The following is a 23,308-nucleotide window of genomic DNA, read 5'->3' on the forward strand; positions in this document are numbered from 1 at the left end:
TCCTCTGTCCCTCACTCCCTACATCCCTTGCTCCCTCTCTTGCTTTCTACCTCATCTGTTTTCCACTTTACCCTCTGCCTTCTCTGTTATCCTCTTCATCTCACTAACTCTTCCCTCTCTCTTGTTTCCTCAGTCGGGCGTTTGTTGATCGAGTTCAGCTCCCAGATGACGATGGAACGAGTGCAGAAAGAAAACCCCAACGTGACGGAAGGAGGCCGCTACACGCCTCCTGACTGTCGGCCACGATGGAAGGTCTGTTTATACTTCTCTCTGTTTTAAAGGGACAGTTCACCCCAAAATCAAAAGCACATATTTTTGCTCTTAGGGTGCTTTCATCCCTGTTCTGTTTGGTTCAGTTCAATCGACTCAAATTCATTTGCCCCCTAAGTGCATTTTGTTTGGGCAGGTGTGAACACAGCAATCGCAGTCAGGTGCACACCAGATCAACCAGACTGAGACCTTCTTGAAGAGGTGGTCTCAGTCTGGTTCCAAACAAACTTCGGTGCGGTTTGTTTGTGGTGAGAACGTGTTCTGACCTTGATTGGAGGGCACTGTTTTCTTTCTACCGAAGTTTACCTACCAACTGTATCACTGTGCAGAAGGAAGCGTGCATCTACTGCTACCTCACCTAGCACCACTGAGCTAACTCCGTAACAGCTTAGCAGAGGAGGACGTCATTAATGTTTACATCTTGTGCTGTCATGAGCACCAGCCTCTCATCCATGAGTAGATGCACTCTTCCTTCTGCGTGGTGATACAGTTGGCAGGTGTAGTTTGGCAAAAAGAAAATGGGAAGAGAGAAGGAAAAAAGTACGCACTCTCACACATTTTATAGAAGTTATGCATGATAACAATTTTAATGTTTGTAGGAAGTCAAAATTATGAGACTATTAGTTAAATTTTGAGTCAGTTCTTCAAAATTATGACATAGTAAGTCAGAGTTATGAGATAGTTAATTAAAAACATGAAATAGTCATTTAAAATTATAAAAATAAGTGAGTAAAAGGTATAAAATAGTAAAGATGATGATTTAGTCAGCTTTAAGTTTAAGTAACTGGCTGCTTTCATCTTATTATCTCTTATGTTTAGTCACAAGTGGTCTTATAATTCATATTTTTCATTTTAATTTGATATATGTTTCTTTTTCCTGGCAGAAATGCAGCTTTTTGTCATAGTACTGGATCTAAGAAAAGCCAACCAGAAGTTCAGTCATTAGTCATACTTAGTCATAGTCAAACACGGTATAGTCCATTAAAGTGTTTTAAGTATTTCTCCTCCTCATCATACTTCACTGAGGTCAGGATGACACTTTAAGTAATGAAGATAACACCAATCACCTGCCACAATGCCTAACTATACAGAAACCAAGGTCAGTTTGCTGTCAGTCTTCATCTGAGTGCAAAATTACCATGAACTTACACGGTAAATTACAGCTCAACCTTGGACTGTTTGGACAGCTGAGAACGACTCACTTAAAGCACAGAGATGGAGGACGGCCTCAAATCTGTCTCAAATCTGCGATGCCATTGAGAGCTCCTTCCTTGAGCTGCTTCTTTCATAATGAATGAGAACCAACTTTATGTACACTGTGACATTAACCTGGGGGATTTTCTACGGAAATGATTTTCTGCTGCAGAACAGTTCACCGTGGGATGAAGCAAAGCTCATTTATGCATAATTACTCAAACAAACACTCTGCGGAGATGTGAAAGAGAAAGACTGTTTCATAATCTTTGTCCATGTCAACAGAAGAGTTTCAGATAATGCACCATGACTGTTTATACTTGTTCTTTGTTTTCTTTACCTGCATTGATTTAATTATGCATTTGAATAGTTCTCCAACTGATAGAAATTATAGTTAATGTTCCAGCTGCAGTAGTGAAAGAAGTGTTTGCATAATTAATTTCAGTAACGGCGGCAATACCACAGGACAAAAATTCAACATTAATAGTAAAAGTCCTGCATTTAAAAGAATCTATCATTATTATTGATGTATTATTTTTGCAAGCAGAAGGTGGAGCTAATTTGAACTACTTCATATACCAACCCAATCACCAGAATAAATGTTGATGTTATATGTTTCTGCAAACCACGGATATATTACATTTTTACCTTACTAGTGGGATAGTCCATACACATTGAGTACAGCATACCATACCATGACTTAGTCATACCAAAAATTAGAAAAAAACAACAACATTCGGCCACAGGGGGAGCCACAGCGATCGGTCATATTTTAGCCATTTTTAAGCATTTTTCTGTTGTTATAGCACCACCCAGTTGCCAATAGAGTTAAATTTCTCCAGTCACCTTGAGGCGTCCTGTTCTACATATCTACCAAGTTTAATAAAAATCGATATGGCGGTTAGGCCTAGATGAGAAATTAGCTCTCTAGCACCCCCATTTTTTTTGATGGGGTCAATAATGGAGGGGTCCCCTCACATTATGTGTGGTCATATGCCTACAAAGTTGCGTGGTGATCGGTGAAACCCTTGAGATGTTATACACCNNATCTCTGTGCAAAGTTTCATGTCTCTACCACATACAGGGCATGAGATATGCCCATTCAAAGTTTGAAATTTCAATTGGTTGTTATAGCGCCCCCCTTTGGCCAATTGATGTAATATTGCTTCATTCACATCCTCCCATGACCCTCTACCACTGTGCCAAATTTCACATGGATTGACCAAGTCAGTGAGGAGAAAAACGTGGAACAGACACACCCATTGACACACAGACAGACTTTTCGTCATTAGATAGTAAGATATGTTGAAATTTAGTTTCTTTACGTTTCAACAACACTGTGGTTAACGTGTGGTTATGTTTAGGCACAAAAAACACTTACTGTTATGGTGAAGAAAAGATAATGTTTTGGCTTTATATAACTATATATATGTATCTATGTTATTATAAACGTACAAATTAAATATATCCGGGGCTGGGCTGCATATACTTTTAGTAGTTTAATCTTAAATAACGTAATGGAGTAAAAAGCACAATATTTCCCTCTGAAATGTTGCAAAGTAGAAGTATACAGCTTCATAAAATGGAAATACTTCTGTAAAGTACCAGTACCTCAACATTGTATGTAAGTATACTTAAGTAAATGTACCCAGTTACTTTGCACGGCTGTCCTGTTTGATACAAACAAATAACCAACAGAAACTGTCCCTGTTGTTCAGGTGGCCATCATCATCCCATTCCGTCACAGAGAAAACCACCTAAAGTACTGGCTCCACTACCTCCACCCTATCCTCAGAAGGCAGAAGATTGACTACGGCATCTACATCATCAACCAGGTAGGCCGGTTTGTACAAGTTCTGTTTTTTGTGGTTGCGGTCTCGAGGTCGAGCTTCAACAAAATTGACACCTCAATGCAAATATGGGAGAGATTCTCTTGTTAAGGATTCGTGAGTGTTCACGTCATCAAGGCTGTTATATTATTTCACAGTTGGTCATGTGTGTGTGGGTGGAATGAAATACTTAATATTCGATATTACACCATATCCATTGAATCTGGGTTTAATTAATAGACTGTAAAAAATAATGGACGTAGCTACTGTGACATCACCCATTGGTTTCGATGCCTCAAGTCTGGCACTTTAGCCGTCATCATCTTGGATTTTTGGAGCCAGAAGTGACTCCAGGTTACCATAATTGTCCGAGAGGGTGGAACTGTGGAGGAGTGAGGGCTGGATCTGACTCAGATCCAGCCCTCACTCCTAGAGGGTGGAACTGTGGAGGAGTGAGGGCTGGATCTGACTCAGAGACTGTGTTGAAGTCCCAAAGACAGTCTGTCACTCAGTGACAGCCACAGTGAGTTAAAAAAAAAAAATACCTGTACAGTTGTCATGAACGTGGAAAGAAGCTTTAGACGAGACCTGTTTTATTACGAACTGTTTTATGTACCGGGGTGTAAACATGTTTATTTCTGCTGTAAAGCTGGGTATTTTAACATGGGGGTGTAGGAGATTGACTTGCTTCTGGAGCCAGCCTCATGTGGCCATTCAAGGAACTGCAGTTTTTGGCACTTCCACATTGGCTTCATTTTTCAGCCCCATATGTTGTCGATAGGTTTAAGTACATTGAACTTTGGTCTCTGGCTGATGCCAAATACTTCTTTATGCTTAACCACCAAGTTGGATAGGCTTTATTGTAGCTTTCAGAAAAAGCTGTAGTGGAAGTTGACATGAATGCAATTTAGAAGTCGGAAACTCATAATTACGAACACTTGAGTAAGACACAAATGCAGCAATTATATATCTGTGTCTCTGAGTTGATGACAGCCAAACAGAGAATGGGAGTGATAATGTGGGCCTGTAAATATGAGCCTATTACTCAACCTTACATAATTGATTCATTTTTAATAAACATTTTTCCAGAGGTCAAGGTGACGTATACAAATCACCAGTTAATCACAAATCAACAGTCCCAAACGTGAAGTTTTTGAATGATATAAAACTGAGAAATGTTGGTGTTTGAAAAGCTGAGATCTGTGAACTTGGGCATTTTAATTTGATAAATGACATTACCACTTAATCATTGAAACTTTCTGGCAATTGACTAATCAATTGACTGCCTAACACTACTAAGATCTCAGCTTCAGTTCACAGAGAATTTGAAACTGTTGAATCACCTCCAAACCTCTGTGTTACAGGTCAGGTAAAAGGCTGCAGGATATCTTGTTGCAAACTTAAATCACTATATGACAAGAGTTAGACCTGAAATAAATCTATCAGCTCATGTTAAGTTCTAAGCTTTGCCACCATCAGGTATTTTAATTCATTAATATGGTGGAAAAAGTCTATTACTTAGCACAAGTCAATTTGCAGGTGCATAAACCCCTAAAGGCTGCACTCCCCCTTCTCTCATCATCTCTGACTGCTTTTCATTGACTGTTTCTTCTGACAAAAACCCATCTGCAGTGAAAATCAGCAACATATTTACTTTCATTGCTCTCAGTTCAGCCGAAGCACAAGGAGCTTGATTTTCTAAGCAAAGTTGTTGAGAGTGTGTGTGAGGCTTTCACGCTGTGTTGGGTGAGACTTCTTCTTCTTCTACATTATGTGTAATGAGCTCTCCTTTCTGCCCTTTCTCTCCCCTGTGGGCCTCGCGCAACGCCTTAATCACTCCCCCTGTGGAACAGACCTTTGGTTCCGCCTGCCCTGCTGCGCCCCGCACTTGATATGGCGATGTTCCAGTGTCTTACTCTCTCGCTTTTACACTTTTGCACACACACACATAAACACACATGTTTTCTGTGAGCTCGTCAAATGGAAAGCTGTTAGGGAGGGTAAGGTTTGTGTAGGGCTGTTAGAGAAGGTGCAAGTTCTTCAACTTAACCCTCACTTTCCTTTCACTTTCCTCTAAGAATGGGCTTCGCTCAGCTCTCAATGAAATTTCCATCACCGCTACAACACACCATGTGGTTTTAATCTGACATAAGACTGGTGTTGTTTTCATTTTATCTCTGCTCTGAACCTCTGTGAAGGTTCTACAAAAGTCAAAATGGTAACAACCTCTATAAACTTGCATCAAAATGCACATTAAAGTAACTTGTTTCAAAATACCTAAGTGCTTAAATAGGAAAATATCAAAATAATTAAGCACTGCAGTCCACTAAAACCAAGCAAATTAAAGGTCTATGCAGGAGTTCTCGATTACTGTTTGGGAACATGCTTGCCAGTGAAAGTCAAGATGAAAGCCAACCCCAGATTCACCCTTGTTTTGGAAGCTGTGTCCGCTTGGCGTATCGCCTCGCTATATTTGCCTGTTTTTGGCGCTGTGTCCACGATTTTTTAAGCTTCCTCTTGGATGCATGCTTATGGTTTGGCACGTGGTTGCTTCTTTCATAAAGTCTGGACCTCACCTGCACGCTGTGCCCAGAAACTTCCCTTAAATAGCAAAACAGGAAGACAATAAGAAAGTACAGGTAGTGGGCAGGGTCTCTGCAGATAAATACTCAATTAAAGTAGAATACCATACAATAGAATAAGACAGAACCTGTAAAATTAACAAATGAAGTACATAAACTCAATTTACAAACATAATAAGGATTTTTTATTGATTTAAAAGACTGAGTCTTTCTGAAGACTGCATCTCTTAAGTTCTCTTTAAATAAAATTATGATTTAAAACATTGTAGTTTGGTAGTTTGAGGAACCATATAAGACAAGTCTCCTCTTGCTTTTGGCCCTCTTCCAATGAATCAAAGTCAGTTTCACAGTGTTGGCACAGGAGATTAAATGCTCAGTCCGTCAGCTGATGGACAGTCCACTCATTAAGCAAGCTGCCTCGAACTTTGTGTATCTTGTGTTGTATTTTTTTCCTACCCACAAAAGTCTTTATGTAATGTCACACCACGAGGTAATCTGATTTCACAGTTGACAGCAGCGTCTGTAGAGCTGCCGCTGTTGCATCTTCAACTCTTTCACCTGCACTTCAAACAGATACTGATCCACTGCCTGGCTGTAATTATCTGGAAAACTGTCAAAATCTACTCCACTCTATGATTTAGAGGTTGAGAGGGGGCTTTGTTTGAAGTGGAAATTATTCTTGTGTATTTTTAAATGTATTTGAACTTGTTGAGATTCTTAAAACCAAATATACACTCTCGCATTGTGTAGTGGGGTTAATTTCTGTTTGCTGTTTTTGGATGATTTTGAACTGACCCAAAGATATAAATACCACAGCTGGAGGTATCTACTTCACTTCCACTACAAGTGATAATGACTGCAGAGAGTGCCTCTCTTTAAACTCTTACAGACTGGGACTGACTCATCAGCAACTGCTTCAGGGTACAAAAAAGAAAAAAAAACAAAAAACTTTTGGTTTTTACTTGATGGAAATTTGAATTTCACACTAATTGGTTAGGAAGGACATCTCGAGGTTATACGTCTTTTATTCAGCAGTTACTCATCTAATATTATCATTGTGTAATTTTGCAATAATCTCCGAATCTGAGGACTTTTATACCCAGGATTTGTGTTAGAATCGAGCTCTGGACAAATACTTTCTCCTGATTGGTCTGAAAAGTTAGGTAGTTTGAAAACCATGCAGTTGTTTTAATGCTAATGAATGACAAAAAAATTACCAAATAGAACCACTATCCGCACCAATAATAGCTGCAAGTGGTTTTGCTTATGCTAACATTAATATGCTAATATTAAAAGTTTGATGGCCCCCAGATTGCACCTGGAGGCATCCCTAGCTGTTTCCTGATAATGAACAAATAAGAAATACAGGGGAACATATTAAAATACACCCAGTGGTCTTGCATTGTTTTAGAATATTTTGTTGACTGTCTCTGTGTTTCAAACCTCAATCCTACCTGGATTTCATTTGGAGAGGTCAGGCAGGACACACAGGTGCTCAAAATGCCAGCCAAACTGACAGGAAGCCCCAAAAACAGACAGTGACGCAGAACGACTACAAACAAGACCGACAAGCAGGCAGATTGAGAGGAGCTGAATCAAAGTGACAGAGGTGGGATTTTGATGACAAGATGTCCTGATGGGCGATTAAACCTTTACACCTGCCGCCACTTTCCGCGAGGATGGCGGAGAGCACCTTTCCATCGTGCTCGCTCGAGTGTTAAATGAATGGAAGTCTGGAACCTTTTAACACAGAGCCACTGGAGGGGGATCAGGGTGAGGGGGGGTGAGCAGTGATAATTTTCCCCCGTCAAGTCTCATCCTTGCTAACAGATAATGGCTGGCGTGTCCTTAGAGTCAAAACAGTTGTTATGTGGGCAAAAAGGCCTCTTGGAGATAAAAAAAAGCACAACCAAAGATGCAAGTCAAATCCCCCTCTGACCTGGGCTGCTCCCTGGCCAGTGATTATTTGGCTATAGATGATGATTGTCATTTTGATGTCATGAGATTAAATTTGTACTAAACAAAAACAAAAAACTGAGCATAGAGAGTCATGCTCCGCCCTCGAAACATATGTTTCTAATAAAATATTTGTGACTTCAGTCCCTGCCCTCTGACTCTGTTAAGAAAGGTCTTAATCATTGAACAGAGAAATATACTACCTTTGTTATCACATGAAAGAGGCTGCAACTAATTCCATCTTTCTTGATAATCAATTGAAGGTACAGTGTGTAGGATTTAGGGGGATATATTGGCAGACATGGGATTATAATATTCATAACCATGTGTTTATTTGTGTACGATCATCTTTAAATAGGAATCGTGTTTTCTTTACCTTAGAATCAGCCATTTATATACGGAGCGGGTCCTCTTCCATGGAGTCCGCCATCTTGTTTCTACGGTAGCCCAGAACAGTAAAACCAAACACCAGCTCTACATAGAGCCTTTGCATTTTTGCATCAGACGTTATAGTTCTCTTACAAGCTTGGCAACCAGGAGTTTCATTTTCAGAGACTGTATAATAAAGATGGACGACAAGACAGCTCCCCAAAAGTGAAGCCGCTTCCACCATGTTAGTGGACGGGACATGGGCTAAAAAACTCAAAGTCCACATCATATTTTTCCCAAGGTATGTTTAAGTATTCATTATTCTTCCAGGTGTGGTTTTAATTAGTTGTTTGACATCGTGATTGACAGCTTTTTGTGCCAGTCGGTGTGCTTGTGATCAATGGTGCTGCTCGCGATTGGTCGGCTGGTGGGAACTCAATACCACAGAGGATGCTACTGTGTAGACTCTGGCCCCAGATGACTAAATGAACAGCAGCCATATCAGGGGTGGTTTGGCTTCATTTTTATACAGTAGAAGAAAGTGGAGACGCATCGTCCGCCTTTATGTGCAGTCACTGGTGACAATCTGCAACCTCTCTGCGAGATGCCACTAGACATTTTGATTGTTTGGTTGATTAAATGTCTGGACACTGGGGAAAATGCATGCAATGATTTTCCAGAGCCCATGGTGACGTCTCCAAATTTACAATACACAAGACAAAGAAAAGCTTTTAGTCTTCACATGTGAGAAGCTGAAACCAGCAACCACCAAAATAGTTGCCCATTAATTTTCCATCTGTTGTTTGGGCTGTGGGCTCTTTCTTGTGTTTGCCAAGAAATGATATGATCATAATTTATCAATCAGGGCAAAGGTCAGAGGTCACGTCAGAGTCTCTGCTACTGAAGAGTGCCACAGACTGCTCCTCATTTACTATTTAAACTGGCTGAGTTCATGCAAGCATAGCTTCAGGTTGGAGGCTGGTCTCTCTGCTTGCTGCCCTTGTTTTGCCTCAACTGGACATTTTTAAGCAGCTATCATCTCGCTCTGCAAAGTGGTGTTGCTGGTGAGGTACGTTGAGTAGGCGTTGCAGAGGGATCATGCGGAAAGTTATATAGCAACCTTGCTGTTCTGCCCTGCTGCTCCGTGTCCTCTCCGCCTGCCGAGGACCGGGGCCAATGTTTGTTTTGTTGGCCACCAGCTCATCATGTAAACTGGAGGAAAGCCCAGAGAGAGGCAGAGAGAGGGACAGAACAAACAGGAAAAAAAAAACAGGTGAGAAAGAGAGACGGAGGGAGGTGAGTGACAGAAGTGATGAAGAAAGAGGAGCCCATCTGCTGTTATGATTTTTATGAGAGCTTAAGGTCGATCCAAAGCTGGATATCATTATTGATTTAAAACATGTAATGCTCTGCAGCTATAGGGGGAGTCTGTAAGGCAAAAGCCACATAATATTCTGCCTTTTCTTGTTTCTTTAAAGAGATGTGCAGTGGTGGAAGAAGTACAGCACATCTCTCACGTGAGAAAACAACGCTCTCCCACATCTTAACAACAGCATAGGTCAATTTCAACTGACTTCCGAAATGACTTATATGACAGCCCCCAAAATGACACGTTACTGTTCTAACAGTCGCAGTTTCAAACACATCCTGAACATCATGAAATGGTCACAGTTCAGCTTCAGGACTACCTGGTTAGGTGTATTCAACAAACTACGCTACGTTGTTATCAGAAGAAGTCAACATTAACTTTTGGGCGTGAACACCAATCTCCTGGGTGAAAGTCCTGTGATTAAGGTTTCTTTACTCTTCTGTGACAGTAAACAGAATATCTTTTTTGACAAAATAGGACATTTGGGGATGTCATTGTTGGCTTTGGGAAACACTGATCGACATTTTTCAGAATTTTCTGACATTGTTTAGACCAAACAACCAATCAATAATAAGTGAACAACTTATACACATCTGAAATATAAAAAGGCGATGCAACACTGCTGTTATTGTAAAAGGTCACTAGACAAAAAGGGAAATTATTTTATACATCAAAGTGTGTTTACAGATGTTGGGGAGCTGTAGTCAAGGACAATACTTTAGTAAATGTGCTTAAACTTTCCACCACTTTATATCTGGTGGCAGCAGATACATTTGGTCCTGTCTTGAACTGTAAACAGAGTATGCAACACAAAACACTAAACAAAGTGTTCATACTCTGAAAAGGAAAATATGATGCTCAGGTTGAGACTCTTATTTTCTGATGCGCTTTTGAAAGTAGACTTAATCTCTGTTTTTTGTGGCATTTTTGCACCAGCAGAAAAAAAGAGGACAAAAAGGAAAGCTGGATAAAATGCAACTTACTGACATCTGGTTTCAACTCACACAACACTATAAGCTTCTGCTGCGCTGCTTGCTCCACTAATCCACCAAGATATGACCCGCTACCCCCTTTCTCCTTCTGCCACCCCTCACACACACACACACACACACACACACACACACACATTTGCACACTCTGACTGTTCAGTAACTCCTCTGCATCTGTGGAGAGTCTCAGGTTGTAGAGGAATGAGAATCCAGACTGCCTTTACACAGTTTGTGCTTGTCATTCATGTCTTCACTGCAGCTCCAGCAGTGTCCGGCACTGAGCAGGAGGAGCTCTGTGTGTTTCTGTCTGTTTGGGTTTTATGGTGAAAGTTACATTAAGGCAGACCAAGCAGCTGATATGGGATGTACCCAACTTTGTTACGCTGTCTTTGATGATGTGCTCATTTCAATAAATGCAATGCCAGCAAACCACACTCGAGCAAAATGCTATAGATGATACTCTAAAGGAATTTGTCTCCATTTATCAGCTGCTTTTTATTTTTGTTTCTTTATTACAGGAGATGGTAATATTGTTTTATTTCAACAGATAGTATTCTTAGACTTTTGTAAAGTGATAGCATGACATGACCATATTATCATAATATAATTCATCTTAGAGCTTTTTCAGAAGTGCAATTAAGAAACAGACGTCCCCAGATCAGTTTAGAAACACTCAGTTATGTGACTAAGCGTAAGGACATCACATTGCCATGCTGCTTAAAATGAGCACGCTACGTCTGTCTTTGCATTTGTGAACTTGGTAACGAGTTTCAGTTTGATATATAGAAAGAGTGCGATTAGAAAATCCAGGCACCAACATAGAATAGTCAATGCGATGTACTCTTTATCTTTTGTTGGTATTAGCAATTTTTTATTCAGGTGATAGACAGAACAAAGCCTATTTAATTATAGCATTCATTATTTTCTTATCAGCTTGGGAAAGGTGCAGGCCTGGGTGAGATATTTGGACGAATCTTGAAGAGATTCTCTCGAAGAGAAGAAAGAAACGGTTTGCCAGACCTGTGTGTTTTTCTCACTTTCAGTCTCCATTTCACTCTGTTTCACTTTCACTACCACTCTAGCCCATGCATGGTTAATGCGTTTTCTATCTCCTACTTCTAGAAATTGAAAATGTAAAAAAAAAAGAGAGAAAAGAAAATGAGGGAGTTTTTGTGCAGTTGACCATGGAATAGGATATTGATCTGATGAGCAACAACTCTGTTTTTTTCCTCCTTCTTGCCCCCTCTTCAACTTTATGTTTGAGTGTTTGCTGGAGCGTTGTTGCTGTTTTGTGGAGGAACTGTACAGTAAAATAATGTTCTCATTCGCCCCATACCCTTAGACTCCTTTGAGTCCCAGGTGCAAAGTGCTTGATGTGATTGCACTAGCCTGTGCTGTGATGAATTATAGATTTCGCTGCAAACTCCTTTCCTCTCCTCTCCTCTCCTCTCCTCTCCTCTCAGTAGCAAAATGTGAGCTATCTACATGACTTCAGGTCCAGATATCCATTTACACCGGATCGTAGTGAGATAAAAACAGTGTGACCTTTTTAAATCCCAAACTCCGAAAATGTTTATCTGACTTTTTTAACCTTTAGAAACAAGTAAACCTTAAGGCGCACAGACACTCTACAAATATGGTCCCTAGTCACATTTTTTCTTCTTAGTATCATAGTAGATTTGCACAATGTAGCGCTGACTTTCTCTCCTTTTGTAGACATCGTCGAGGATGCATTTGTTGTGTTTAAATAAATTTTACTGGACTTGTCACCAGGCAAAACCACCCAGGGCTTATGTTCAGTGTGACCACCACATTGTGACGGGTCGAATGAGATGTACAGTGTGATCTTAGGAGTCAAATATTTTGACAGTGCAGGACAGCAGATTAAAATGCGTAGTGTACGTCAGCACAAAGTCAGAAAGAAGATACACAGGCGCCCCGAGCAGTTGGGGGTTCGGTGCCTTGTTCAGGGGCACCTTGGCAGTGCCCAGGAGGCGAATTGGCACCTCTCCAGCTACCAGTCCACACTCCATACCATATTTGGTCCGGATAGGGACCTGAACTGGAGACTCTCCGGTTCCCGAACTAATTCTTCATGGACTGAGCTACTACTCACACCAAAAGTAGGTCTACAAGATGAATTAAAACTTACACTGTCTGCTTCTTAATGCAGATTCAGTCCATACAAGTTGTACATACAACAAAAAAAGAAGTTCAAATTTAAAGAACTCTGACTCAAAAATCTTTCACAAACAAGTCATCAGACCTTCAAAATAAGACCAATACTAGAGAGCATTAAATGAATATTCCTAATTAAATGGGCTATACTGCACTATTTACCAGGCTTTTAAGACAAGTTTTCAAAGTAATCAAAACTTAACCTATCAATATTAAACAATCATTCCCTAGTTTTGATCATCTAGAAATATTTCAGGGTTTTGTTGAGGTATTTTAGGGCTGTACCCAACTCAGAATAATGTCAGTTAAATCAGATTTGGCTGTTCAACATGAATATTTGACTATTTGTTCAATTTTTACCATGTGGTGTTTGAAAGTTGAGGGTGACAATAAGTGCATTTCCCTTAACCCTAGAAATGCGCAAAACCTAAGTATCGCAATAAAAAACTGGTAATGGAAACGCCTACATTTCGAAAAAACTCTCAAATATCAAGAAAAAGTTTTTACGCTCTTATGAGGTGTTTTTTTTCTGATGTGTCGATATTGAAGTATATCATAAAAGTTTAATGGAAACACTTTTTCGCAAATATACGTCACCGGACATTCAAGTCCTCTGTGAATTCCTCGTTCACGATCCTCTCCCAGAAATCCTTTATCCATGTTCGTTGCCACACATAAGGACTTTGCCTTTGTAATACCACTCGCTCTCTTCGTCTTCGGTTGTAGACTACTGGAAGAGCAGCAGTGGCAACCGAGATGATTGTTCCAGCTTGCAAGAGATTTGGAATGACCATCTTACTTCCGCAACCAAAGTGGAGTCTCGTGGGACAAGATTTTACGAGAATTACGGCTCATATGCAAAACACCTTTTAATGGAAACACCTCCAAGTCGCAATTGTACTTTGTCGAAACTTTAGAAATATCGCATTCATTTTGCGCAAAACTGTAATGGAAACACGACTAGTGACATTTACCAAATACTTGAACAAGCCAAGTTAGCCCTCTGAGCTAATGTGTGCTAAATATATTAACGATGGATTGGAAATATGCAACATTTTCTGTCGACACTAGATATCAAAGAAAAGCTAGAGATTGTGATGTATTAGTCCACATACATTTTTTTTCTCAGCTCCGGTGTCTTTTTTCAATTGTTGAGGAGTGGTCGAATGCAGTCGCATGCCACCACCTGGAGAAAAAGTGCCGCGCCCAGTGTCTTTTTCAGAGCGCTCTGCCTGTTTTTGTGCGGCCACTCCAAGCGCTTTATGTTGAAAATCTCTAAACTTTTCCAAAAGGCGCTGGTGACATCACTGTGGCTACTTTAGCTAGTCTACTGTCTGCCGTCACAACAAAGAAAGAAAAGCTCATTTTTTGGAGCAGATTGGCCAGCAGATACTGGATGTTGCTGGTGAGTGTTGTGCTTTTATCACCGTTAGCTTTGTAAGCTTGAAGTTGACTGTGTAAGCCCTATGTTAATTCAGCGTTATGTTAGCTACCTGGCTAATGTTTGTTGGATATGTTGTCTTGTCGAGAAACCAAACCCATGCACAGCACATCATTAAAAATAGTGCCGCCAGCACTTCTTATATGAAGCACTGGGGTCAAGCGTTCCCCACCACCCTGCCACCGCTTTCCTGCTACAATGTGGATACAGCCCTTTAAGTTGCCGTGAGGTGTTAATTCAGCACTTCTAAGCAGAAGGCAGAAGATAGAATTATATCTTAGCCCGACCCGACAAAGCCTCTCTCTGTGTCTGCAGCTGTCTCTGGGTCTGCAGCTACCTGTACCAAAGAACAGCTTGAAAGCAAGGAGCACTCACTCTGTATCTTATTCTGGTGACCAAAACGACCCTAGAAGTACCCTCCTGTACATCCAAAGAACATAGTTTAATCTCATTCAGTTTAGCAGTTGATCAATTACAACGATTGATAACTTGCAGAAGACCTGTCACACATTTGACAAGCCCAGTATACACAAGCACATACACATGCATCTTTTTAATGTGCTGATGCCCCTCGCAATAAAAATGCAAAACATTAGCTGCGTGTTTACTTGGGTAAAGTGCACAGAAGTAATTTGAGGCATGGTGCAACAACAAATTGACATTTCAGCATTTAAGCGATGCATAATTTAACGTGCCTTTCTTCCCTCTGCTTCTCCTTCAATCAAGCGTCCATTAACACCGAGCTGTTGAGACAGCAGAAGACAGCGAGAGAAAAGACAAATATGGTCCCTACTCACACATTACACCATTTAATAAAGCCGTACGTGAGGCTTTTATTTTACTTTTGTCTCACGTTTATACTCAGTTAAAGTTCGAGACAACTTTATATTGTCCCAAATGGGCAACAGGAGCTGCAGCAAGCATACAAAGTAAATACACAACACTCCGCATAGACCCGAGAGTAAACACTACAAGATGTACAAACATTAAATGTGGATGAACTGACTTTAAACCAATATTTAGTGTGTAGAAGAGCTTTTCTGAGGCAGGCTTGGATACCATAAAGACACACACTCAGTACAGTAAATGTAAATATACACAATGTAACAACATGTCAACAAGTGATGCATGTATATGTAGATCATCTCATGTGTCTATCATCTGCGGGATCAGCGTGTTGGTGCTTCATCCTGGGAGGATGTTGCTATGCTCTATAAACACCAATAGCCTTCATTTGAACACATTTTAACTCAAACACTCAGACATTAATGAAACAAGCAGCGATGGCGTCAGACAAACAGATGGAAGAAAAGGCTTAATGAGAGATTAACGATGTAGAAAAGCATTGTTTTTGTTATAAGTGTGTTTTGTTGTTATTATGTGCTTAAAGTAGAGTGGATTGTTTTCAGAGGGACTTGGCTCTGATAGTGGCCGATGGCTCTGCAGCCTCCACCAGGTCATGCGTGGACATACATTACTGAGCGCAGGTGAGAGGCTGCAGGATGATGATAATTTAAACCAAAAAGTTAGAAAGTAACAATAACATCGGAGTTTATCAATACTACAGTCTTTGATGATGTAGCCCCAGGGCTCATGTGATACAAGGTTTTGGTATCCATCCCTAATTCTAACTATTCCAAAAATACAAAATCGTTCCACCCTACAGTATCTTCTTTCAGCTGATTAATCAGTTATCGGCTTTTTCTTGTTACAAAATATCGTTATATCGACCTTTGCAAATCCAATATCAGTCAATCTCTACTGTAAAGGTGTACTATGCAGGAGTCGTTGGTTACTGTTCGTAAATAGTATCACAAGTGAAGGTGAAAGCCAACCCCAGTTTTCTCTGCACTATATTTGTCTTTTGACACTGTGTCTGCGATTTTCATAGCTTCCTCCTTATTGCATGCTGTTACGGTCTGGCACCTGGTTGCTACCTTTTATAAAGTCCCAACTTCACTTGTACTCTGTGCCTAGAAATGTCTCGAACGCAACAAAATTTGGAGAAAATACAGGTAGAAGGCAGAGTGTCTGCAGGTAAATACACCACCATACACTTCTTCTTTTTTTTTTTTAAAGATTTTTTTGGGGGGCATTTTTAGCCTTTAATGTATAGGACAGACAAGTGTGAAAGGGAGAGAGAGAGAGGGAGAGACATGCAGCAAAGGGCCACAGGCTGGAGTTGAACCCAGGCCGCTGCGGCAAAAGCCTTGTACATGAGGCGCCTGCTCTATCCACTAAGCCACTGACGCCCCACCACCATACACTTCTAGTGGGTCAAGGTGGTGATTGAGTGGAATTACTTTTGTATGAGTCTATGTGTTGTAGAAAAATCCTGCATAGCACACCGCCAAGGATTCTCTGTCAAGTCCCAGTTTTGTCATTTTACATTTTACAAATAAATAGAGATAAATGAACGTGTTGTTAGAGACCTTTGGCTCAATATTTTATTAGATTTTTACAAAGAGCCTCTGTGTTTGGGGGTTACCTTGCACTATAATTTAGTATCTCAGAAATTATCTATTGTTTAAGCTGTCTTTATATGTGAATGTTTGAGGGTGTGTGTAATATCTCACTTTAATAATGTTCGTTCTTCAATCACTCCCCATTTCCTCTTTTTTCCACCTGCACTCAGGGCCACAGCGCTGTGATATTGGACAGCGGCCCTTCGCTGTTTACACTTTCCTCTTGTGCTGTCAGCCAAACAGCCAAACTTGACGACCTTGCTATTCAGGGAGCTGAGAACAGCTGTATGAAACCTTCTAACCACCTTGACAAGCCTTCGTTAAAACGCCCTGGAAATGTCACTCTGATTCAAACCCATTCGTTCCTCGTTCCTGTTTCCCCCCCAGCGCACACCTCCACTCTCATACTGAAGCAGTTTGGTTGCAGCTCCGCTCTGTTTACCTCCTGCACACTGATTTGGCAGGAAAGGCCAGACAAATAAATGTTTTCTCTCCTTCCTTTTCATAAAGGTTATGAGGGAAGATACATTATGAACCTACTCCCTTGCTTTAATGCTCATTGAATAGATTTTAGTTTGCCTGTGGGTGGCTTCAGTGGCTGGTTGAATGTTGCTGATAATTAGCATTTGTGCTCTGAAAGACAGTTGCCTGCAGTTTGTAAACATGTATGTTCAAATACTGTTTCACAGTTGGACCATTGTATTTGTAGACAAGTAAATAAATGTCCGATTACCTTACAAATGTACATATTATTTTGAACTTCTGGTGGTGTCAGAGGGAAGCATGGTGGTCAGGTTAGCACTGTTGCTCATATCAAAATGTGTCAGTTTGAACCTAGAGGCCAGCTTGAACTTTTGTGTGTGTGGGGATTAGATGATATTCCTCTTGTTTTAAACATGGACGTCAGGTTAATAGGGTCTAAAATAAATGGTTGTATGTGTCAACAGTGCAACAGATGGATGCAATATTTTTATATATTAAATTAGAGGTTTTTCATACTGGTTTTCAGCACTGCTTTTACCAAAATCATACAGAACGTTAAATTGTCCAAGATTATTTATGTTGTAAATGAATCAAGAAATATGTCATTTCAAGGATGTAAGTCTGTTATTACCAGTGGCAACAACATCATGATGGCAGGTATTGTTTCATCTCATGAATCTGTGTGTGTGTATCATTGTGATGAAATGTGGTCCAGGTGACACCAGTCATAACAGGAACTACCACAGAATCTGTTTTGAGTATTTTGACTTAATCAGGTACACCCATTCAACTCCTGGCAAACGCAAATACTTAATCAGCCAATCACATTGCAGCAACTCAATACATTTAGGCATGTAGACATGGTCAAGACAGCCTGCTGAAATTCAAACTGAGCATCAGAATGGGGAAGAAAGGGGATTTAAGTGGCTTTGAACGTGGCATGGTTGTTGGTGCCACTATTTCAGAAACTGCTGATCTACTGGGATTTTCACACACAACCATCTCTAGGGTTTACAGAGGATGGTCCGAGAAAGAGAAAATATCCAGTGAGCAGCAGTTCTCTGGGTGAAAAGATGTCAGAGGAGAATGGTCAGACTGGTTCAAGATGATAGAAAGGCAACAGTAACTCAAATAACCACTGGTTACAACCAAGGTCTGCAGAAGACCACACCAGGTGCCACTCCTGTCAGCTAACAACAGGAAACTGAGGCTACAGTTCACACAGGCTCACCAAAACTGGACAATAGAAGATTGGAAAAACGTTGCCTGGTCTGATGAGTCTGGATTTCTGCTGTGACACTCAGATGGTAGGGTCAGAATTTGGTGTAAGCAACATGAAAGCATGGATCCATCCTGCCTTGTATTGTGATCAGAGTGATCCCATTACAAGATGTCCTCTAGTTTTGCTTTAAATAGGCACTTTAGCAAATTGACATTGGACCTTCAGAAACTTGAGAGGAATTGTCAAGGATAGATTTCAATAAACAACAACACAGCCTTCTGGTTAAAAATCTCATTATTTTCTCAGACTTGATAAAACGCCAGCCCCATGAAAGACATTATCCAACTGTTTTCATCTGTTTCTATTTAATCTGTGAGAAAATTGACATCTTGTGATTTGGGGGGTTGATTTGACTACTAACTGGGCATTAAAACAGTACTGCATAAAACAAACAAACAAAGGAAACACAAGAGGCTGTGATGGTGATGGCATTTTGTTTTTCAAATAGAGGTGAGACAATGAATCGAATTGTAGATTCTTGACTTGGAAGATTCACCACACCACTGCACAGTGGCTTATAACATTACAAGTCATTATTTTAACCTCTGAAAATGACCACAGCCATGGTTACTTTTATCTACTGTTGTGAGGATGGTGGGATAAACAGTTGAACGACCTTCATATTGCAAAGTCTACCAGGATTGTGCTGTAGCTTTTATTAGCATGTATGTGATTAACCAGCTCAGGCCTTGCCAGGTGACATTGTATTCTGTTGCAGAAGTTTAGCCAGGTGTTTTAGGTTTGTTTTTTTTGCCGATGACACTCTTCTGCTTCACCACAATGGCCTCACTGAAGATAATAACAAGACTGCTTTTTTTAATGCCGTGCTGGTGTCTGTCTGAATATTTCCTGAGATTTAGAAACATACCTTTAATGATAACATTCTTCATGAATCTTCCTTGTCATTGACTATGTTTCATGAACTAAATATAACAAGTCCATTTCCTGAGTGCAGTCCATCTCCATAAAGGATTTAAATGATACTGTTATTGTCGAGGAGACATGAGCAGCAATCTGATTTCAGCGAGGGCACAGGAAATCAATATTAATGTGCCGTGTGAATGTAATAATGGCTAGACGCAGTGTGAATATGACACACATGCTAAGCTCAGGTACGCGACCTCAGAGAGATACATCTGAACAAATGAATACACGAGAACTTTTCAGTGAGGGTTGTGCTCAATATTTCAAAAGGGAGAGACTTTATAAACAACCAACACGTCTTTTAATATTCTGAAACCTGCACGCTTTTAAACACATTTTCTCATAAAGGCCAGCATCCCTTTTTTAGTTATCTCCCTTTCTCCTCTCTTTGTTTCATTCTGCCCTGCCTCCGCATCTCGTCCTTTGAGCCTACTACTGGCAAGACAAAAAAGAGGCTGCACTGGAGATGGGTTATAATAATGTCAGCAATATTAGAGATTACAAGCCGGGACAAGATCATTGTGTAAAACATACTGTGGTGAGCCGTAAAGCACAAAAGTGGAATGGGAAAAAAATAGTGCTAGTCGTAATTGTTGAGAAAATTGCCCCATTTATTGCTGTTTCCTCCTAATGGCTGTGTCGTGTGATTCCAAAGCAAGAAGGGGATAACTGAGATATCTTGTAATTTTCAGTGCTCTCTGTTATTAGAGGAGCACTTTGTTTTTTACCTCTCGCTTTTAGACAGACCTTTGTCAGCACTGTTTTTGTTTTTAAGAGGATATAGTGTGTGTGTTTGCGTATGTGTGTGTGATCCCAGCTCTCGAGCACACTGCAAACATCTCATCTGTGTGATAGTGTTGTGCTCCAGCATGCCGGATGGGGCTTATGAGTCAACAGAATCAGCAGCAAGTGCAGTTTGTCCCATGCATGATGCATTCGTACCAACAACGTGGAGCTACTTATCATGAATTTATTTTCTTTTGATCTTGATGAAAAGCTCCCTCGTCTACAGAAGAACATATTTAACAGTATATTACACACAAGCACTGCGTGTTTATGCAGTGTGCGTTATTGTGAAATATATGTTTGATCGTATGATAATGAGATAAACTCCAGACGTTATAATATTAATCACTATACTGCAAAACTCAATGCAGACTTACAGGAATAGCCCAGATGTAAATTAAGCTAATCTGCATATGAATAAGATTTTGACAAATGTTTCAAGTAATTTACATTACCCAGAATGCAAACATATTGCTTTCAAGAGGAGATAAATGAGGAGGTTAGATATTTATTTTTGTTTTGAGTGTCTGTTTCGAATAATTGCATTAAATACCTTCGGTTCTGCCAAGATATTATATCCGTTTACTACAGCTTGAGTCTTATTGTTGTAGTTCTGGTCCACATTTCCATCAGTTGCTATTAAATTGTATTCACCAAAGTAATTGCTGAGAGCTGGGAACACTACAACGTTGTTTTACTCTGCAAAAATTGAGCAGCTGGTCAATCATACAGGTTGAGTCCAAACCTAAACCCTGATAAAGGCACATTAAGGTCAAATCTGATAAAAATAAAAATACCAATACATTTTATTTTTAGGCGCCTTTCATGTCACTCAAGGTCACCTTACAGGCAAAGATAGAGAAATAACAGCAGATTATGAAAGTCAACGAGATAAGGAATAAAGTAAAATAAATAATATAATAATAATAACATAACAACAAATAAATATTCAGCAAAAAAGCAAGAGTTCGGAGAGGTACAGGGGAGTTTGGTTGTGGATGGCCTTTAAGGTGAGGAGTAAGATCTTAAAGTCAATGCAGTATTTATCTGGGAGCCAGTGAAGGTATTGAAGGACAGGAGTGATGTGATTGATAGAGGGGGTTCTGGTGATGATGTGAGCGGCAGAGCTCTGGACCAGTTGAAGTTTGTGGATGGACCTGAGAAGGAGACCAAAAAGAAGCAAGTTACAGTAATCAATATGAGATGTAACCAGGGAATGAAGGCGGTTAATGTTGCATAGATGTAAGTAGGTAAACTGAGCGACATTACTGATGTGAGCTCGGAATGACACAGTACTGCCGAGGATGACGCCTGGACTCTTAACCTGGACAAGCCATGAAACAAACAAATGCTTTTCTTCAAAACTGTGTGAGGGCTTGAAGTTTTCTCTTGTCATTGTTAGACAACAGATTATAAACATGTAAGACTATCAAAATTACTTTTATTTTGAGGTAGAAGTCTGCACCAGAATTGTTGCCTAAAGTTCCTAATTACACTGTAAGACAACTGCAGCAAGTACAATAGGTAGGGCTGGATATCTGCACTTGACACCTTTAAGGTATCAACCAAAATAACCCAGTCCTAAGTAGTATCAAAACTTTTCTAATCAAACAAGACCTGCATTCAATCCATTTTGTGTTGAGGGTGTGATTTCGGAATGTCCTGACTCCCCATTGGATCAGCAAACTTTCTGTTGCTGCCGTTACAAAGATTAGACTAACCACTAAAGGCCTGTCTCCAGAGCTGCTCCCCTCCCAGCTACAACCTACACAATCTGTGGTGTGGTGAGGTTGTGCTCGGTGTATTTATGGAGTTGGCAGTGTTCCAAGATGCCATCAAAACATTTTAAAGTATGGCTTTACTACACACCTCTCCATTCACATTATAGGTATCAAATGAAGTACTTTACTGGTATTGCTATCACTTTAAGAGTACTGGTATCATAAAAGTTGAACCAGGAAACGTGTAAAAGCACGGGTCACATTTTGTTTTCAATTTTTTTTTGTCGTAGTATTATGAAACCCTGTCTCTTTTGTTTAAACTAACTGCAAACAAACAATGTTTTATGTTTAAAGTAATATTTTTAATATCAGCAGTTTTCACAGTATAGCTTATGGTCTCCACACAAGAGGGCTGAATTGGCTCTTCTTTTAATCAAGTCTGCATTTGAAATGTTACAAACAACGTCCTTCACCCACGGCTTTATCAGGTTTGTTGTAACATACAATGATTTGATGCATGTATCTTCTATTTAGAGACAGTTAGACCAGATTGCTGAAGATGAAAGGCAGGACGCTCCCTCCTCCCCTCGCACTGCCTTCCCATACCTTCCCTTTGATAAGATATAATTGAAGATATAATTGCATTAAACTGTCTGTTGTGGGGTGTAAATAATGCTACGTGTCTGGTTGTTAGCCTGTTATGGGGTGTTCTCGGGTGGTGGGCGTGTGTACAGAACCATATATGGTGTCTGCTCGGCACATGATCCACCCTGCTACAGCCTTGTTAAAAACTCCAGTGCATTGTATGTTACAACAAACCTGATGAGGCCGTGGGTGAAACGCGTTGTTTGTAACATTTCCAATGAAGACTAAATTTAAACAAGAAGCAGTTCAGCCCTCTTGTGTGCAGTGTATCTGCTCATTTACTATCAAAATAATAAGCCAGCGCTGACTCGCATGAGACACAAACTCCAGTCTCCTGGGTAAGAGTCGTGTGCCTGACCCATTGATCCACCATGACCTCTTCCCTTTGTGGACTTTGTTGCCTTTTATACTACTAGTGTTTGCTGAGTTATTTAATTAAAGTTTCTGATATGAGGAAAACTTGAAGATACAGATCATGTAGATTGTCAGACAACCTGCAACTTCCTAAAAGGTTTCACATCTTCCACACAGTATTGGCCATACTTCCTTAATCTGAGTGACCTGCTGCTGCTCCGGCAAAAAAAGTGTTGTATCTTGAAGTCAAGGATAGTGCTGTTTCCATTAATGATGATGGATGTTTAAGTGATCGATAATATAGTGTCCACATGACGGGCCATAGGATGTAGTATGATGGCAGGTGTTATACCGGGCAATATAGAACCATCTCCCTGAGCGGACCGACCTTCAACTTGTTTATCTTTGCCTCTCTGTCAGCAGCCCAACAGTCAGAGAGTCTCTGTGAAATGAGAAAAGGCATTCGACATC

At 40.3% G+C, this 23,308-nt stretch overlaps 1 protein-coding gene across 1 annotated transcript in view; it reads left to right on the plus strand.

Moving 5' to 3' along the window:
* The window catches only part of b4galt2 (UDP-Gal:betaGlcNAc beta 1,4- galactosyltransferase, polypeptide 2), a 270,223-nt gene that overhangs the window by 132,748 nt on the left and 114,167 nt on the right, over positions 1 to 23,308 (plus strand). The window contains exons 3-4 of the mRNA XM_050074739.1: positions 134 to 252; positions 3,183 to 3,299. Of these exons, the coding sequence (XP_049930696.1) occupies positions 134 to 252; positions 3,183 to 3,299 (236 nt within the window). The remainder of the gene's footprint in view (positions 1 to 133; positions 253 to 3,182; positions 3,300 to 23,308) is intronic.

The sequence above is a fragment of the Epinephelus moara genome, chromosome 21 (assembly GCF_006386435.1).
Source record: "Epinephelus moara isolate mb chromosome 21, YSFRI_EMoa_1.0, whole genome shotgun sequence".
In the NCBI taxonomy this organism is placed as follows: domain Eukaryota; kingdom Metazoa; phylum Chordata; class Actinopteri; order Perciformes; family Serranidae; genus Epinephelus; species Epinephelus moara.